The sequence below is a fragment of the Colletotrichum siamense genome (assembly GCF_013390195.1).
Source record: "Colletotrichum siamense strain Cg363 chromosome Unknown KSG_Cg363_contig09, whole genome shotgun sequence".
NCBI classification, from domain to species: Eukaryota; Fungi; Ascomycota; class Sordariomycetes; order Glomerellales; family Glomerellaceae; genus Colletotrichum; species Colletotrichum siamense.
Window position 1 is genome coordinate 77207 of NW_023501022.1, and position 18939 is coordinate 96145.

Here is an 18939-nt window from a genome sequence, read left to right on the forward strand (position 1 = left end):
ATATATTAAGTAATAATACTACTTTCTATATTATTACTAAGTAGGATTAATATACTATAGTTAAGCTTAAAGAATATATTTTATAATTCTCTCTTAAGGGAAAATATAGGTTAATAATTTTTTAAGATATCCTACTTAATACTAATACCTTTAAATATTTAATAGTAAGCTAACCTTAAGTCTTTACACTTTAATAATTAATACTAAACCTTAAAGTTAACGCTATAAGAGTAGCTACTATTAGATTTAACCTTAGTAACCCTATTTACTCACTAAGATCTATTAAAATCCCTATACTACTTAGTTTTATTACTTTCTATATTATACTAATAAATATACCTTTCTTATACTATTTTTATAATATAGATAAGATAGAAGTTATATTTAATAACCTTAATAACGTTATAAAGCAAAAAAACCTTAAAGTTCTAGTTATCTATAAATAGGGGTATCTCTAAATACTTCTCTAATAAGAATAATTAATTACCTACTACTACTTTAATAAGGTTAAACTTTAATAACTTTATTACTATTTTAGCTATTTATTAGTTACTAAACTTTAATATATCCTTACTAAAGCTAAATATAAAGTTAATAAAAGCCTTCTTACTTATCTAACTAAGGTCTATTAGTATTATTAACTTTATATTAGTTAACCTAAAAGGTTTAAATTTACTTTTTATAATAACTATAAGTTTAACTATAAGATCTTTATAGATATTATATATCTTAATAGTAATAAACTAATACTTTATATTATTAATAATACTACTAGCTTTAATATAGCTTATTTCCTTGAAGATCTATTAGCTTAATATACTTAGGAAGCTCTATATATATACTAAATTAATATATATTAAGGCCCTCTAGACTTTATTACTATAGATACTAATACTAACTTCTATAGCTATAAATTTAAGTATACTACTTATACCTTAGTAATCACTATTAAAGAAGTCCTTATTAAAACTTACTATAGTATTAATAAAATTAAATATTATTATACTACTCTATATTATACTTATAATATTATTTATACTAAAGACCTTTTTATTCCTTATAAATAAGCTTTATAGATAACTATTAAGACTATTAATAATACTACTAAGCCTAATAGTTTAATTCTAACTCTATTTATCTTTAGTGCTTACCTTTAAATAACTAAGGATTTAGTACTATTTCTAGGTATTACTAAGCGTTAAGAAGCTATATAAAAAGCTACTAATAAACTTTACTATATATATACTAAGTACTAAGTCTTTAATATTTTTACTTTTTATAATAGCTTAAGTATATTATTAACGCTAGCCTTCCTATTATAGTTAGATATTCTTATATAGCGTGAGAATAAAAACTAAGCTAGCTTATATAAGCTTCTCTCTATTAATAGGGAGGATTATATACTTAACTTACCTTATAAACTAAAAACGTTTTAATTAACTTATATTAAGCTTTTTTATAATAACTTAGATAAAGATATTATTAATACTAACTCTCTACTAAACGCCTCTAAAGTATTAATAATACTAATAAAAGAAAACTAAGGAGGATTACTAACGCTAATATTACTACTACTATACTAATATAGCTAGCTTTATAAAGGAGAAGAACGTTTAAAACTACCTCTAAGTAAACTATACTGAAGTTTATAAAGATAGATATTTATAGTAAAGATAGTTAATATTAACCTCACCCTTAATATTAACTTTACACTAAAGGTTAATAATATTAATACTATTATTATATTCTTTACTACTAATAAAGTCTTTATAACTAATAAGGAATATATTAACCTTAACTTAGCTATATAGCTCTATAAAGTAGGTAAGATTAATATATTTAGCTACCTCTTTAAGTAATTTAATAAGGCTAAAATTAAGGGACTTATTAATTAAAGCGTCTTTAAAATAGTTATATATAACCTTATTAAGTATATAAATATCTATATCTTCTAATTATAAATAGTTAATAAGATTAAAGGTAAGAATACTAATAAGCCCTATAAGAAGTCCTACTTTATTATTTAAGGATATACTAATAATAGTAAGAAAGTAATTTTAATATAATCTCTAATAATATAGTATATAAGCTAACACCTTATCCTTACTATTACTTTATAGTTATTACTTTCTAATAAGATCCTCTAGCTTTATAATATAATATAAATATATATCTAGTTAGTAATAAAGCTTAATAAAATAATCCTTATATACTTACTTATTTAGATTTATAACTAATACTTAAAAAGCATTATTATAAGAGTTATTAAGCTGTTTTATAATATTACTAAAGCTAGTACTTATTAATAAGCTATATATAGCTATTATTATAGAGAAGTTCTCTAGATAGTTACTTTAAGCTATAATCCTTACTTTTTAGTCCTTTCTATTATTAATACTAACTTTATAGTTATTAGTATATAAACTAATAACATTTTAGGCCTCACTAATATTAGTTTTTTAGCTTATAAAGATAAAGCTCTAACTAAAGCTTTATTTATAGTAAAAGCTAAATAATAACTTACTATTAACTAACTACTAATATTTAATAGTAGCGTTATTAGTATTAATAAGTTAGGAACTATTATCCTCTACTAGAAAGGTTAAAATAAGAAGCTTACCTTTATTAATACTAATACTACCTCTAATACTATTAAGAAGTAATATATTAAATAATATATATATAGAGCGTATATTACGTTAATCTACTAACTTAAGGTATATTATAATCTATTAACTACTACTTAGTATTAAGACCCCTTACCTAATAATATTAAGGCCCTTAATATATAACTATAGTAGCAGATAGCCTCACTAACATAAAAGTTAATATTTATACCTATTAATTTATTAACTACTAAACTCTTTATCTTTATTAATAGCTTATTTACTAATAATACTAACCTAATATTATAGCTTAGTTTCACTATTATTCTTACTAATAAGACCCCTTTTAATAAGAATAAATTTATAATTAATAGTAATATTATCTATTTTAGTTTAATAAAGAGTAAATAAGTTACTTAAAATATACTAACCTCTAAAGTTTATAGTATAATTACTAGTATTAATATAGCTTATACTATCTCTATAACCCTCTAAATAATTACTAAATAGCTTAACTTACTTCTAATACTTACTATTATCTATACTAACTTATACTTATTATATAAGTGCTTTATTAAGCTAAGTACTATAAAAGAGAAGTATTTAATAATTAATATTATAGCTCTATAGCAGTTATATAAACACCATAAGCTATACAAAATATACTAAATTAATAGTAATAATAACCTTATTAACACCTTCACTAAAATAAAACCTAACTAATACCTTATATACTTCCTTAATATAAACTTAGTAATAATATAGATAGAAGGATAGGTTATATAAGCCTAAGTAGCGCTAATTACTAGTGCTAGCTTAAAGTAGAATTAAGTAATAGTTATAGAGTAACTACTATAGTAGGGGTTATAGGTAATTATAGGTAATTACTATAATTATTAATAATTACTACTTTTTATATTATATATTATTTAATAACTTCTTTTTAAATTATACTATAGTTACTATTAACTATATTAACGCTAGTAAAAAGAGAAAGTTATTAATATTAGTAACGCTAGCTTATCGTAATATTAATTAAGCTGGGCGCGCCTTATATAATTAGTAATTATATAAGGCACTAGCCTCTATAATTAACGCTGTAATTACAGCTGCTGCCTCTAATGCAGTTAACCTTATATATATCACCACTAATGCAGTTAATATAATATAATATTTACTGCCTATAGTGCCTTACTAGCTAGCTAGTCTTATAAGACTAATAATTATTAGAGATTAAAGTATTATAAAGTAAATAAAAACTTTAATCTCTAATAATATAAGCTTAAATAATACTTATATAATAAGTTTAATCCTTTAACTTAACCTCTCTATTAAAAAGAAGTAAAATATCTAAGCTAAAAAAATTTATTACTTTAAATATATTCTTAACTTTATATTAAAAGCTTTCTTATTTAGTAAGGATTTTAAGAACTTTAAGAGATAGTTAGATATATATATTCTTTTATAGTAAAATAAAGTTAACCTTAAGTATTAATATAAAGCTAGCTTTATTAATAAGTTTTATAATATTATAAGGTTTATTAAAGCTTTACTATAATATATATAGAGGTTTAAGATTTTATTTTATAAGATATTAGAAACTTCTAATTAGTTTAATAGCTTTCTTCTCTCTTAGTAGATATCTAAAAAACTTAAATTAATTTAAGATAATACTATAAAATAGAACTTTATATACTTTATAATTAAGTATACTATTTAGTTTAAGGATAAAATAGAAAACTTTTATTCTTCTTAGAATACTAAAGATTTTATATTAGCTTAAGATATCTTAACTTCTAATAACTAGCTATAATTAATAGAAATTATAATAATTTTAAAGCTTATCTAGAAAATAATATTTTAAATATAAAACTTTAGAGAAGATAGCTCTTATAGTAAACTTTAAAAAGTAATTATTATAATAGAGTATTTTTTAAGTTATTTTAAAAAGTAGAAAACTTTCTATAATAATATTAATAATAAGGATACTTAAGATCTTAAATTAAATAAGTTCTAAGCTTTTTTATAAGAAGTATTTTAGAGATCTACTTATTTAGTAAACTAATAAGTCTTATTATATATTTAAATATTATAAATATCTTAGAGATAGTTTAATAAGAGCTTTTTATTTACTTATACTTATTAAAAATATATTAATAATATCTTAAACTTAGAAAAGATAGATAGTAGTAGCTAGTAATACTTAAGGATTTTAATTAATAATAAATAGAAGAAGTTAGATAAATATTATATTTTAATAGAGGAGTTATTTCTATATATTACTATATTACTCCTTTACTTTAGTTTTAACTTAAAATACTTAAAAAGAAACTAATAATCCTCTTATTAGTAAAAATAAATATCTAATATTAAGCTAGCTCTAAAGAAGTATTTTAACTAATAGTATCCTCTTAAAAAAAGAGAAAATATAAGGAATATAAATTATTACTTAAAACCTATTAACTTAAATAACTTTAAGTAATAAATTTAAACTAAAACTATAATACTTAAAGAAGAAGAGGATAATAAAGAAATAGATAAATTAGAGAAGTATTTTACTTTTATAAAATAAGCTAACTATAATTTTATTAATTAGTAGTTTATTTATAAAGAGGAATATCTTTAGCTAAATAAACTAATATTAAAAATCTTAATAATACCTTTATAATTATTTAACTATAAGAAAGTATTTAATACTATATCTCTTATTTAGACTTTATAAAAGCTAGTAATAAAAGTAGAAATATTAGAAATACTTTAATATATAAAGTAATAGTATAAAAGGGGTATAATTTTACTATTAAGGGGTTCTAAATAGTTTTACTTAGTAATTACTTATAATTAATTATAAGTAATTAAATATAGTATTGCGATGTAGTAATTAAGTTAAGTTTGACCCTCATAATTGACTTAATTGCTTTATGGGGAGCGCTGTGCAGGTCTATTGCCTGATTGCAGATGCCACTTTTATTTCGAGGCGGGGGTCAATGCAACGACGAATGCGCCGTCCGTTTACCAACTAGCTCACAGGTTCTATTTCATGCGCCGTGGGCCACGACACGTTGACACCGTCACTGAACGCTTGTGATAGGTGCTCCACTCGGATGCACAGGTGCCAAAGAGGGTACCTCCAACGCTGGACACCCTGCAAGGTTAGGTTTTGTTGTCTCTTAGCTGAACTAGCTGGTCACGAATTCCGACGATGACAGACCGTCCTGCCAAAAGAAAGCGTCTCCCGGCTGGTGAAACCAGAAAATGGATCTGTTACTTCAACTCATCCTGGTCGAAAGTGGCACTGATACCGTACGGATACACGATATGATTTCCGGCCAAAAGTGACACTTGCTGCGGGTGATATGTCATATCCCAATAGATATTACGCGGGAGTGTGGTGGGAGCCGGAGCATGCTCAGCACCCGGGACCACTAAGGCATGCAAGCGCATCCAAATGCGTGACAGGCGTGATAAGGCTCGGCCCACCACCTCTACCAGGGATCGTCAGTAGATGAAGACGTCCAAGGGCCTAGATCAAAGATTGATGCGTTCTATGTGATGAGTAGGCTGCCACTGCTGCGGATACTGGCTGTTGAGGCCTGCTTCCGGCCAAGAGAGCATGCAGATACTTCCTCTTGCCTCATCCTACTTAGTGCGGATCAGTGCCCATAATACGAAGGCTAGTTGAAGTTTTCTGATGAAACGCTCCAACATCACTCGCAATCCAAACTGTACCCTCGCAGAGGCATTTTTGATGAGTTGTGCGAAATCGCATTTACAAGGAGCCTTGTTCGCAGTACGGAAGAAGAGTGACATGGGTAGTCACAGCGAAATCCAAGTGGTAGGGATCATGTAGGTTCTGGCTTACCTAGTGTTGTTATCTCTTCTCCCTAGGACGTATCTGAACAACAGCCACCACTCCTTACGCCTCTCCCTAGAGGCACTCCGTACCCACGCACGCAATTGAAATGGAACCATAACCGATCGATTCACGGCGCTGAACTCCAGGGATTTTTGATCATTCAGGATTCGGGATGGGCCTCTCTTGGTGTGCCCGTAATTGGCATCGCTATTATGACGCCAGCCTGGGCCGCGGGGGTGGGAACCCCGACTGCAGGTATCAGCACTCACCCAAAAAAGCCCATCTGCATATGATCCCTGCAGGAAACCGTCGGAAGGGTGACGGAACAGTAGAATGCGGCACGCAGCATGCAACGCGCTACTTTTGGAACATAGATGTTTGCATCGGCAGCGACGTCCGGGCTTGGCTCACTCCGATTCGTGTTCCAGCCACCAGACCCCAACGAGATTGGCGTGAGGGGTTTGAGAAAGCTGATGGAAATCACACCTTTTGCTGGAGTGCCAAAGTGTGAGTCGAAGTGGAGGGAACCGTTGGAATGGGGCGCGCAATCTTCCGTTTTTGAAGGTCTGGGTACTGAACCCGCGACTAGCCTTGAACTTGATTTGATGAAAGTGCTTCAGTTGAATTTTGCAAACGGGCGGCTAGAGCTTGACTAGTGTTTCATCGCTGCCTAATCCAGTTTCTTTCGTGGATCGGGGCATGAAGAAGGGAGTCGTCACTGAGGTATGACATATCGGCATCCTGGATAGTTTCTCCTGCGGCCAGCCAAAGAGCAATGGGTAGATCGGACTCAAGTTGCAGTCTCGACGAGCTGTCCGTGGTGTTTGGATAGTGGGGTCTAAGACAAGGGTCAAATGATGCGAAAAGGCGCAATTGGAATATGGACATGGAGGTTCGAGATCAAGACAAAGAGGTCAACATTGTGAAGCTTCGTCGGGCACAGATACATTCGAGCCCTCTGAACAAGTGTTCTCTCGGTCTCTTTCACTTCCCGATGTCTCTCGGAAACACCGACTTCTGATCGTCTCATTCATCTGAGTGGAGAGAACGAAGTGACGGGTCAAATGTGAGTTGTCAAAAAATCTTGCGGGGTCCTGTGGGTCTCACACATCGCCAAGGCCTCGGAAGATTGATCCCAAGGCCCTCCTTTGCAACGGAACCAACCACGAGAGGTTGTTTCTTTTTCGTGTTTTCCACGGTTTACTTTGGCCATGGTGTCGGTCCGGTCTGCCTTGACCGGAGAACAAGGGAATTTCCTGCCCATGTATGCTGCAACTAGTGCCGCGACCCTCACCTTGTTGCCTGCCGGTTTTCGTTACTGACGATAAGCTCCTCCATGGCGGCTAGGCACAGTCCGCCTGCCAGGATGAGTGAGATAGAGCAGGGATTATGGGTATTCTACACCACTTGAGTAGAGCGCCGCGGATTTTGTTTTCCCTCGCCATCGCGCTGACTCCCCTTTCCCTTCTAGCGGAAGCGACAACAAGACTAGCAAGGATGACCACGCCAAACGGCCACAGACACGCGGAATGACGCTGACAACTAGATTTTCAAGTTTCAGCTGATGTTGTCTCCATGGCCTTTGCCGCGAGACAAGTGTATGCCCTTTTGACATCAGTTGTGGTACACACCTACAAGGGAAGGGGGGCTGAGTGACTGCACCTGGCCGAGGCATTTCCCCGCGATCTTGATCAGGGGGATCTCACTCACATGGTCATCGGCACTTATGGAGGTTGCACCATTACCCGCAGGTATGGCAGTCGGGTACACATTGGAATCGCCAAGTTTTCAAAACTGGTTTATTGTATGGAGTTGGTGGCCCGTGGCTTGACTTGTGGCTGTGGATTTTCGACAAAGGCATCTTCGGACATGATTGCGGAATGATTCAAGTTGCATGCATGACACGGCCAGCGATTGGGAATTCACACTTGGCTCCAAAACCGTTCAGGGTGTTGCGTGGAAGTAAAAGTCACATTCGCGTTGCTTGAAGGCAACTTCTCCTCAATAAATGACATTCTAAGTACTCAGCTCTACTATCAATCCGCACCCCAATGCAAAAACACTCATCAACCCGAGCAGCTCGTCACAAAGAAGTTTTGAACGCATCGAAAGCCTCGTTCTCGGCAAGCAGATCAGCATACGCTTTCTCAGCCGCCTCAAGCTCGGTTTTCTTGCCGTTGGCAACGACTCTGTGGTGGTCCATCTCCTCCTGTGCAACTCTCTGTGCCTTCTTGGCCTTTCCAGCCTCTGTCTCCATGGCCACGGCCTCGGCCTCAATGCGGTGGTTCAGGAGCTCGAAGATGGTGCGGCAAGACTCCTGCACGACCTGTCTGTGTCCATCAGGGGCAATCGCCGTCGACGCAGCAGCCTTGCTGTTGCCGAGGAAAACAGCATATTTCTTGCGAATCTTGAAGATGTCGTTCTGAAAGGCTCGAAAGCCCTCGAGCTCTGTGAGCTTTTCGGACTCGGTCGGCAAACTAGCAAGAGCATGGGCGGCCTCCCGCTCGTGTTTCTCAGCCATCTGCTGCTCGAACCGAGTCTTCTTAACAGTGGCCGACGCAATATCAACCTCCAGACGAACACGCTTTCTCTGGCTCTCCAGCTCCTCGTCTAGGCATGCCATCATGGCGTCTCTCTTGCGCTTGAAGCCGTCTGCAGCTGTCGTTTCGTTCGAAGGGGAGCATGCGGAAGTGCTAGGGTCATGTCTGCCAGAGCCTCTAGGGAACGATGCGGGTGATACAGAGTTCGGGGTCACTAGCGCAGGAAACCTGGCCGGACGATGATCGGTGATACCGGGAGAAGGGCTCGTGTCTGCCTGAGACTGGTGGCAACTAGTCAGCTGTCGTTTCCGTCAGAGTACACTGTACTGATGACACCATGTGGGTGAATGTCAACATACCTTGGGCGACGGAGTGCGAGGAGACGGCAATGCAGGGGCGCGGGCTTGCAACATTTTCCGCGCAGGTTTGCAACTGTCAGTATCTCGACCGCCCTAAGCCACAAAGCAATCAGCAAGAAAGACCCTGGTTGATACTTGGGGTTGAGAAGGGATATACCTGTGTCTTTCGAACGTTGTCAACGTCCATCGCGGAAAGGAATGGGCGGTGCAGGAAACCGTTTGACGGAGTATTGCCGACTCGGTGCGTGATCTCGGCCCTGAGCAGACCACGGACGTTGGTATGGCTGAGATTATGCGCGCAAAGCAGGTCAAGACTTTTGAGCAGGCTCAAACTCCACAGCGAGGGCGAGAGAGAGCTGCCGACGACGTCGTCCAAGCTGGAGATGTTCCACGTCTTTAAGATTCTTTCGGTGCATTCAGCCTTCTCGGCAGCGGTGTTGGACGGCGTTTGCATTGTGGGGACCCGTCTCAAGAGTGATTGGCTGACTGAGAAGAGCCAGCGGAATGGTCCGTGGGAGATGCTCATGGAATCGGATTGAGGTGTTCGCTCTACCGGGAAAGGATGGAGGGTGATTGCGGAGAGAAAAGGCCAGCTTCTGAAGTGCCGGACATCATGAGGTTGAAGAAGAACAGCCGGATATTTGAAGGGTGATGTATCTTCTCGGCTGCGTGGTGATCATAAATGACTTCATCCCATAACCTGGCGCTTCACTATTGAAGAAGATAGCTTGTCTGAGTTACTCAAAGAGACGCGTTTCGCGTTGGCGCCTGGCTTGAGGCTACTGAGAAACACCTGCGTGGATCAATGGATTCCGACTAAACCAACAGGATCTCTTTGCAGTTGCCATCCAAAGTGTTCCGGGAATCTACATCTTCAGCTTGGACTGAACGGGGCATCCGAACCTGCGTCCGTTTGAAGGTGGGGCTTGTTTGCGAGTAAGACCGCAAGGGGGCAAGGCTTTTTGAGAAAGGCATTCTCCAACACGAACCATAGACAGTAGTCTTCAGGAGAGAATCAGCTGTAACGGCGGGGGAAGCGACAGCAGATACATGTTAATGCGAAAACATGACCTTATTCCGTCAGCGGCCGGGTGGCCCGCCGCAGGCCGGGCTTTTTCGTCGGAGGAGTGGGGCCGGTCGCAAAGCCGCAAGTGATCGACGGCCGCCGATGTCCCGGCTTTGTGAGGATGAGAAGGGAAAGGCCACGCCAAAAAGCCGACCGCCCACGGGGATCTGTGGCCTGAGATTGAGACGTTTGAACCGTGTGGCTGGCTGATGGGTGTCAGGTCAGGGTGTCTGCAATGTGAGTGAGAAAGCATCGGCGATCCCAGCCATTGGTGTCTCGGATGTTGTCCCGCTCTTCCGCACCCCTCTACCGTAACGTAGGTCGGGTATTTTGGGGGGGCGGCAGCGGCTCAGTCACCGCCAGACGGGGTTTATGATGATTCCTGCTCAATATGCATGGGGGAGACATCAAGTGGGCACAGCGCTAAATCAGCCGGAGCACCCGATGAGGGGTTCGCTAACAGGCTCTTGTAGGATGGAAGGCCTAGCGACTAGTTGCATGTTCCAGCAACGTCTTCCCGTCGCCGCCAGCGATGTTCCTCTGCTGTTTAGGTGTTTGGGAGCAAACAGAATGACTACAGCAAGTCTCACTCCCTGCCCAACAAATGCGCTGCAGCCGTGATTGGACGCCACACAGGAAAAGCCCCAGCACATTCATCTACTTACCGAAACACCCCAAGCACAGCTGAGCAGCAAAAAGAAACGACGCTTTCCGACGAATGATGCGCGGGATGGGATGGGATGGGATGGGCATCCACCGCCACGGCCTCCCCCCGGGCCTCCAAAAGCAAGTTGAGCCACCATCATCAATCACCACCACACCATCACCACAACCAGCACCACCCACCCACCCACCACGAAGAAACAGCCACGCCACGAGGAGGAAAGGCGCAAGAGATAACGCCTCGGGGCACTTTGGAGGAGGCAACCACAACTGATGTAGGTAGATGTATGTAGTATATGCGTTGCCTCCGTTACATTCCATCCCGCGGCGGAGTCAATCTTGCTGCTGACCCCGCACCCAGTTCAAGTTCCCCCCCGTGTCCCCCTTGTCCCTTGATTGAAGCTCGTCAAGCCATCTCTTCCCAGTCATCCCAGTCATCCCATTTCCATCTGCGGAAATATGACAGGGAGGGCTGTTGACCGCGGGACCGGCCCGGACCTCGAATCGGCGGTCATCCTGCACATCGGTCACCAGGCGAGCGGATGAGGTCCCCATCCCCTCCACCCCCTGCACGCCAATCCTCCCCCGATGCTCGTTACTGGCTCGCCGAGGCCCCCCCGACGCAGATGGTCATTCGCAAAAACGTATCGCTACATGTTTAGCAATGTCTCATTCGCTTCTGCCCGTCGACCGTCCTTCTTTTTTTTTTTTTCTGCCCTTTCCTTTTCTCTTCCTTGTGAATCGAGGGCTCTGCCAATTTCTCCCCTTCTTCCTTTCTTCCTTTCTCACCCTCTCTTCCGAGCTCGAGGATGCGGCATCCGTCTTCTCTGGGGGAGACAACACCGTCGCTATCGGGCACCGCCAAGCTTTCCTCCTCGTCCTCGTCGCCGTCGCATGCGACCGGTAATTACTTTTCACCATAAAAGGTCCTCCCGTCAGCATGACCACGAGCCGCCAAACTGCATTACCGCCGCGCACGACCTAGATGTCCTCGTCAGCACCCATGCTCACCATCCCGCACCACCCCGCGCGCTCCGCCAAAGATGCCGCCGCCGCCGCCGTCTCCATTGAACCGCCCTGTCCCAGCTGCACCCTGCGCTCGCGCCAGACACAGCCCTACACCACGCCCACCCCGGGCCACCCAGACTACTGGATCGAGAAGCTTATCCACCTCGTGCTCGACACCGTCCCTGGAATGGAGGAGAAGATGACCGAGAGACACGCCGAGCGCAACCAGATCCTGAGACTCGTGAGGACATTTTGCGGCGTAGAGGTGGGTACGAGGTTATGTCCTCACTGTTGGCAGTCGAGTCCGGAATGGGAGGCCAGGGTCTAGTCGGCGCACGAGTAGGTACCATACCTAAAGACTATCATGAGAGGTTGAGAGCTGACCATGGTCGTGTGGCAGTTTCGAACGAAGAAGGAGGCGAGGCATCAGACCACCAAGACGTGGCTTTAATACAGTGTACACAAATCTCCAACTAGGCGAGCAATACCCAGAAACGAATGCATCAACATCTATCTGCCTCTGCGACCGACAGAAATACTCTGTTTCGTCTCAAGGACTGGATGGCGGCGTGCTGTGGTAGTCGGTCATAATGGGAGACGAGGGTTGGAGAACAGAACAGTGCAACGAGCAGGGATGCGTCAGGTGTCCTCTCATCCCCGCTCCTGCCTCGTTGCGCCTGTGATACCGCCAGCAAATAGAGGAAGGCCCTCTGTGTAGATGGAATCGCGACGGAAGGTAGTGCTCTGCCATGCATCGACCTCGAACTGCAGGCAGGGCGGCACGTACCACGTTATTGGGTCCTTTCACCGCTCTGTCATGAGCTTGCACATCTCTTCTGATATCTTGTAAAGTCATCAATCTCTGACTTGAAGAATTTGCGGCGGGCCGAGAATGCAGACAATCGTGTCTTGAAGCAATCTAGAAATCTTGTTCGTCTAACGTCCGCTCAGTACGATTCTCCAACAGGCGTGGAACTCTCCAAGGGCTCTCACTCATTGCCCAAAGAGCCCGAGTACAAATTGTCGCAAGCTAGCAAGTCCATCCTCAATTCCGTTTCCAATTCTCGAGCACCTCAGCGTCTCTTCTCAACCAAGCCCGAGAGGTCCTCCATTCCCTTTGCCACCGCTCCCACCAGCCGCTGCATTTCAGCTTCGTCCGTCAAACGTGCCACATCTGCTCTCGTAGCCTCAACGGCGGTAGACAGTGCCTCAACCTGCTCCTGTGCTTCTCTCTCCAAGACCTCTCGTGTGCGCTCTGCCGTAGCAAGCAGCGATGCCCAAGCGCCGCCACTCGATCTGTCAATGTCGATCCCGTCTGCTTCGTCTTGGACAGGCACTGCAGCTGCTATGAGCTTGTCGATGGCCTCAATATGTTGGTGAGTCTTGTCGTGCTGTTTTTGAGCAAGTGCTAGTCTCTCTTCCAAACAGCGAAGTTCCTCCTCGCAATCTCCCAGGTCTCTCATCTTGTCTCCGGTATTCTGCTTCTTCTCAGTGGTCGCAAAGGTGGACCACCGAGTGAATGCCTCTTCAAACGCCTTCCTAGTGGACATAGTCTTGACGCTCGTGCTTGGTTGGTCCCAATGCGTCGGTGCAGTGCTTTCCTGGTCTGATTCACTTGTAGTAAGCCTTGCCCGTCTTGGGCGTCGTCTAGGCAGTGATTCCGGCGACTGGTTCTCTGACGAGGCTTCAACTTGATCAAACCGTCGCTTCGCTGAGTTGTGCTGGGATGTGTCGATTTGGATTTCCGAACCGCCTGGCGAGGGGCTCATGAAACGGCTCATGGACTCGAGAGTCTGCGGCAGCATGGGTGACGGTGACATGGAGTGTCTGGTCACCGCGGTCGGCGAATCGATTGATTCGGCCTTGACCTTCGTTGCGGACGTGACAGGTCGCGACAGGTCGCTGTAAGAGAGAGGAGTCTTGGGACGAGAGCTGGATCTGGTGACTCTCAGAGTGAGATGGGCCCTCTCGTCATAGGTTGAGTCGGAGTAGCACCCAGATTCGGACTCGGACTCGGATTCCGATTTGATCTGCTCTTCGGCGACAAAGCTGGTGCTGTGATCAACTTCGCTGGCCGAGACTTGACTCGAACCGTCTTGAAGGTCGACGACGGCGTCGACGCGGGATGAATCCGACTGTTTGCGAGTACTATTGTACTCGTCGGAGATTCCAAGGCTGCGATTGACTTTTCTCAAGATGCTGTGAGTGAGCCTTGCAGGCTCTCTCTTCAAGACGGCTTCGAAAAGCCAACCTCCGTCGGCCCACAGGGTCGTAAGCTGGATGCCGCTGTCCTCGGCATGTTTCGTGATCTGGTAAAAAGAGTGTATCCACCGACGGTGGATGGTGTCGAATTTTCTCTTGGAAGATCCCGATCGGTACTTGCTGGGGAACATTGCGTCAAATGACCCCCACGCCTCCTCGAGGTAAGCGCGGCGGTATCTTGACTTTCTCTCTCCGGGCAGCTGCATGTTGAAGCGGTAAATTGGCCTGACGACTAGAGAGTCAGTTCCAAGAATGACGAGAGGAGAGCGAAGAAGGCCGAGTGAAGGTAGCTTACCGAGTCCGTCGAAGAAGTTGCTTTGGTTGCTCCCAAGTTCACGAAGTGCTGCCAAATGAGCAGCGAAAGGTAAAGTTCGGGAAACCGAAATGCAAATGGAAAGAGAGCAAGGAACACTAGCCGATTGTGTTGACGGAGAACGCGATCTGGTGAGGCAGGTGGGAAGTTTCGATTCAGCGCCGCCGTTGGAGTCTCGGAAGAGTTGCGACAAAGGTTATCTGCGGGTGAGATTTGATGCTGGATAGCTACCTACGTTAGGCAACTGCGACGGGTTGATAGCGGCTGCCAGAAAAAGGGCCAGGACTCCAGGACTCCAGTTTTGTTAGGACGAAGTTTTTACAGAATGGCAGGTACTTGCCGCAACCCCAAGTTGCTTGAAGATTAGCAGAGGAAAGAACATCAGCAAGAAATCTAGATCAAAGAACTGATGACATGGTCCATTCCCAAAAGAAGACAGTTTCTTAGGTGACGATATTTTCTGAGGAGAATAATTTATTTACACTAGATAACACTTCACGAACAGCAGCATGACTGTTAGATTTCCACTGCAAAATGACGACACTAGAAACTACAGAAAAGGATTTCTAACGAAAACAAGGAGGTCTTGCCTTCATCATTACACACGCCGCAGCCTAAAACCGCTTGGTGTAACAAAAGCTTCCAAGGTTGGCCGACTTTCCCTGAACATGAGAACAAAAAGACGGACTCCTCGGCTTGAAAAAGGCTGCCAGTATTCTACGAAGCGGTGACCAAGATCTGCCTCGATCATGCTCAATTTCGGTATGCCAGGGCCAGTCATTGAAAAGGTGCCGTCAGGAGCTGGCTGCGCATTCTGGAGTAGCAAGGGCAGGTCGAACCTTTCCACCACCAAAGTAATGTCTTGGAAACTGCTAAAAGTAGACAAGGGCTGGTTGCTGGCGGTTCCGCGGGCAAGAGCCCTTGAAAAGCACGAAACGTCCATCTCAAGATGATGGACAGTTGTTAGGAGCTCACCTGGCTGGATCAGTGGTGTCGATGGGTCGACCGATGGAAAAGGTGCCGGGGTAAATATAGACCATCCCGGACTAAAAGTGTCGACCGTTGGAAGCACCAGTGCGACTGACTCTCGTCTCCAACCGCCAATGAATGAAAGGCGCCCAAATCTTCTCTGAACAATCCTATTGAAAAGTTTACAGGCTTGGAGAGGTCCGTGGATCATCAACATTCGCCGTCTGACGTCCCCCAAATGAGGCAAAACAAGATTGCTGAAAGTGCTTAGCGGCGCTTGGCCGGTGGTTGCGAAGTTTCTCCTGTCATACTCGACAGGCCATCTAATTGGCACCGCTTCTTCTTCGACTATATCAATTATGGCATGGACGATGAGAATCACGATCTCCATGGGCATGTCTCGGGGGCCCACTCTGCCGGCAGTGTTGTTTAGTTGAAGGCGCTGACGGTTGAATATCCGGGATGATCTTCGAAGGACGCCATTATTAGGCATTTTTGTTGCTTTTGGTGAGATAGAGTGTGTGGATAGCGATTTACTTCTTATGCAATGCTCTGACAACTGGGGCTGGATGATTCCAACAATGGCTCCGCTGGGTAAAGTAGGCCTGCTACACGGTAGTCTGGGAGTTAGGAGAGGGCGCGAATGAATCAGGAAGTTGAGTCTTAATGATTTTGAAGATGATGACTATGATGATGATGACTGCAGTGAGTGCTGGGTACTCTGAGATTTATCATGGTAACATGGTCGACTGCAATTTATGATTTCCCTCGGATGGAGGGCAACCCAGCGAAATGCTAAGACAGGGTTGACACAATGGATTGTTTCTATCAAAGAATGCACTGATGTGTTATCGCAAACCACATGTTTCCGCTCAGCACATATGAATGAAAGAGACTTGATCTCTGCCTACCACTTGCTTCTGCCCTTGACGTCGCACGCTTCCTGTGGAACAAAGGTGACCAGTTGGCATTCCCAGGAGACTGGAATCTAATGGTCCGGCGAATAACGCTGCGCACAGGCAAATTAAGATTGCAGGATTACTTTGGGAAGCCTTAATACTACCGTATGCAGAAATGGCTTTCATGCTCACTCCTTTGGCGTGGGCAGGCGAGAATCAACGCTTACTTTGGTCATGGGAATCAAATCAACCCTTCCGTAATGAACTTGTCATTGGCAGAAGGTTAGCTTTGGGTTTGGGACCTATTGCCACTTACCCTGCGAAAATATGACCTTGTGTTAATAATTTACCAAGATGGTCGTGTACCGTCAAGTGATGCGGACTTGGGAGTCCGGCTGCGAGGTCCTTCTTTGGCTGAGTTGGGAGCTTAACACTGTGTTTGTGGTGACCTTTGCGACCACCCTCACAGTGCTTTCTCCGCCCCAAACAGTGCAGACCTTTTTAAACAGCAGGTGCCGTCGACGGCTCCTTCTCTTTCCATCACCATCCCGCAACTCAATCTTCTCGACCTGTCCAACTCTCGATCAACTTTCTATTCCCATTCCCTCAATCTCACTTCACTATCTACCACTTTCTCTTGACTCACAAGTCACGACCGCCGCCATGTCGAACAACTCCCCCCATCTCGTCGACCTCAGCCGCACCTCTTGCGTTGATGCGGAGCAGAAAGATGACTTTGTCTTCTTCGACCGACCTGACACTGCTATGGACTGGGATATCGTCGATGCTCAGAGCAATGAGTACGTCCCCTAGAATAATTCGCCTTGAGCTGGTGTACTGACCATGAGTCCCGCCAGTGCCGAGAAGATTTGCCAGGACAGCGGCATGGACAGCAACTTCGTTGACGGCGACAGCTGCGGGGAGATTGATGCCGAGCCTGAGATTGAGAAGAAGTGAGTTGTTTCCTTGCATCCACTCTTTTGCCCATTACGGAACCCGTGTCTGTCAAGTGCCTAGCAACTAACTGCCCATCAGCAATGAATTTTGGACAACCCGTGAGACCTGCGGAGTCACCTCGTGGAGCGACGGCATCCACCGGTGTAAGAATGAAGATGATACCTGGATCATGGAGATGGAGACCGACCTTGACAACTTATCTATTCACTCTGGCCTTTGGCATGCCACAAAGTGTGTCAATACACCGTCGCCAGCCCCCGATCCCAACCATGAGTACTCCGAGCTGCGTGGTGCTACCGAAGGTGCAAAGAGCACCGGCACTAGACGTTCGATCCCCATCTTCTTTCTGGAGGAATGCGAGTTGGGCAACGCTCAACCGTTTTACGCAGACAACGACGTCACACACACCGAGCAGGCCGCGACCAAGGACAAGTCTGCCTCTCCAAGCAGAATCCCACGCTTGACCAAGACCATAAGCCTGTCGAGCAACACCGATGTCTCGCCCAAGACTCTGGGAAAATCCAAGACTTGGTCGTACTCATACTTTGCCGGACATCGGGCGCTTCGTCGGGCGCTTCCTCCTCCATCTGGCGGAAGGGTCACGTATAGAAGGTGCGAGGCCTGTCTCTGAGAGCCATCTACGGAGCTACATGTTAGCTGAGGGCGCAAGAAGCTTGTCGCTTTTGAGCGGTCGGAATTTTCCCCTACGATTCTTGTCTGGAATCAAACATGCGAATGTTGGTACGGCACTGTCTGGCTTTATGGATGATTTGGTGTTTTCTTTGCAACAGTTGGGGTCTTGGGCGCATGGCTACGTTATGGATTATAAGATATCGGCTTGGCGATCCGTGGGCAAGTTGGTCATGTTGTTGGTCCGTTTCTCACAGGCTGAACGTTTCAGGGAGAATCTACTTTGCTATCGTGATAGAATTGACGGGGAATCTATCTCCAACTTGCCCCCTACTTGAAACTTTCTAGGCCCTGCTGTCACTGTTGCTCTCTGTCGATGCGGCATCTGTCTTCAGTCAACGGCTAAGACTGCCCACAGCCACCTAACGTTTTGTAAACATGCAGACTCTGAGGCTTCATACGTCAAAAGATCAATAACTGTCCGAGTACCTGCGTGCCCCTGCTGCGCTGCTTGAAGTGATCGTGTCGCACGCCGTCTGTCAAGTAATAGTCATGGGAACCAGTGGGCAATGAACCACCGACACAAAAGGCGTTTCTAGCACTGCTCACCGAATGACCTCTGTGGCGCCGGCGCCAAAACGGCAGGTATTTCTTCGCGTACCAAACTCTTGGGTCTTGACGCAATTCTCTTCGTGCTCTCCAGTGAGTGGAGATTGAGTGGTACCAGTCGGGTTCACGGACCTGGAGAGCACGATCGTGCCTACCTGGAATGAAGACCTTGCCCGACGCCCGTCAAGGTAGTTAGTTGCCT

The 18939-nt window shown here is 43.5% G+C and overlaps 4 protein-coding genes across 4 annotated transcripts; 2 read left to right on the forward strand and 2 right to left on the reverse strand.

The window, feature by feature from the left end:
* Nucleotides 1-8545: 8545 nt before the first annotated feature.
* Nucleotides 8546-9815, reverse strand: CGCS363_v012800 (uncharacterized protein; the record flags this gene model as incomplete). Its single annotated transcript, XM_036644649.1, has 3 exons — nucleotides 8546-9283; nucleotides 9362-9454; nucleotides 9519-9815. 3 exons carry the CDS (start codon nucleotides 9813-9815, stop codon nucleotides 8546-8548), a joined length of 1128 nt encoding a protein of 375 aa, XP_036489421.1.
* Nucleotides 9816-12075: 2260 nt separating this feature from the next.
* On the forward strand, nucleotides 12076-12549 carry CGCS363_v012801 (uncharacterized protein; the record flags this gene model as incomplete). Its single annotated transcript, XM_036644650.1, has 2 exons — nucleotides 12076-12363; nucleotides 12499-12549. 2 exons carry the CDS (start codon nucleotides 12076-12078, stop codon nucleotides 12547-12549), a joined length of 339 nt encoding a protein of 112 aa, XP_036489420.1.
* A 622-nt stretch (nucleotides 12550-13171) lies between these two features.
* CGCS363_v012802 (uncharacterized protein) lies at nucleotides 13172-14491 on the reverse strand (the record flags this gene model as incomplete). The annotated part of the gene is made up of 1 exon (XM_036644651.1): nucleotides 13172-14491. The coding sequence occupies one exon, from the start codon at nucleotides 14489-14491 to the stop codon at nucleotides 13172-13174; it is 1320 nt and encodes a 439-aa protein (XP_036489115.1).
* Nucleotides 14492-17204: 2713 nt separating this feature from the next.
* On the forward strand, nucleotides 17205-18129 carry CGCS363_v012803 (uncharacterized protein; the record flags this gene model as incomplete). The annotated part of the gene is made up of 3 exons (XM_036644652.1): nucleotides 17205-17341; nucleotides 17399-17494; nucleotides 17577-18129. 3 exons carry the CDS (start codon nucleotides 17205-17207, stop codon nucleotides 18127-18129), a joined length of 786 nt encoding a protein of 261 aa, XP_036489422.1.
* Between the last annotated feature and the right edge of the window lie 810 nt (nucleotides 18130-18939).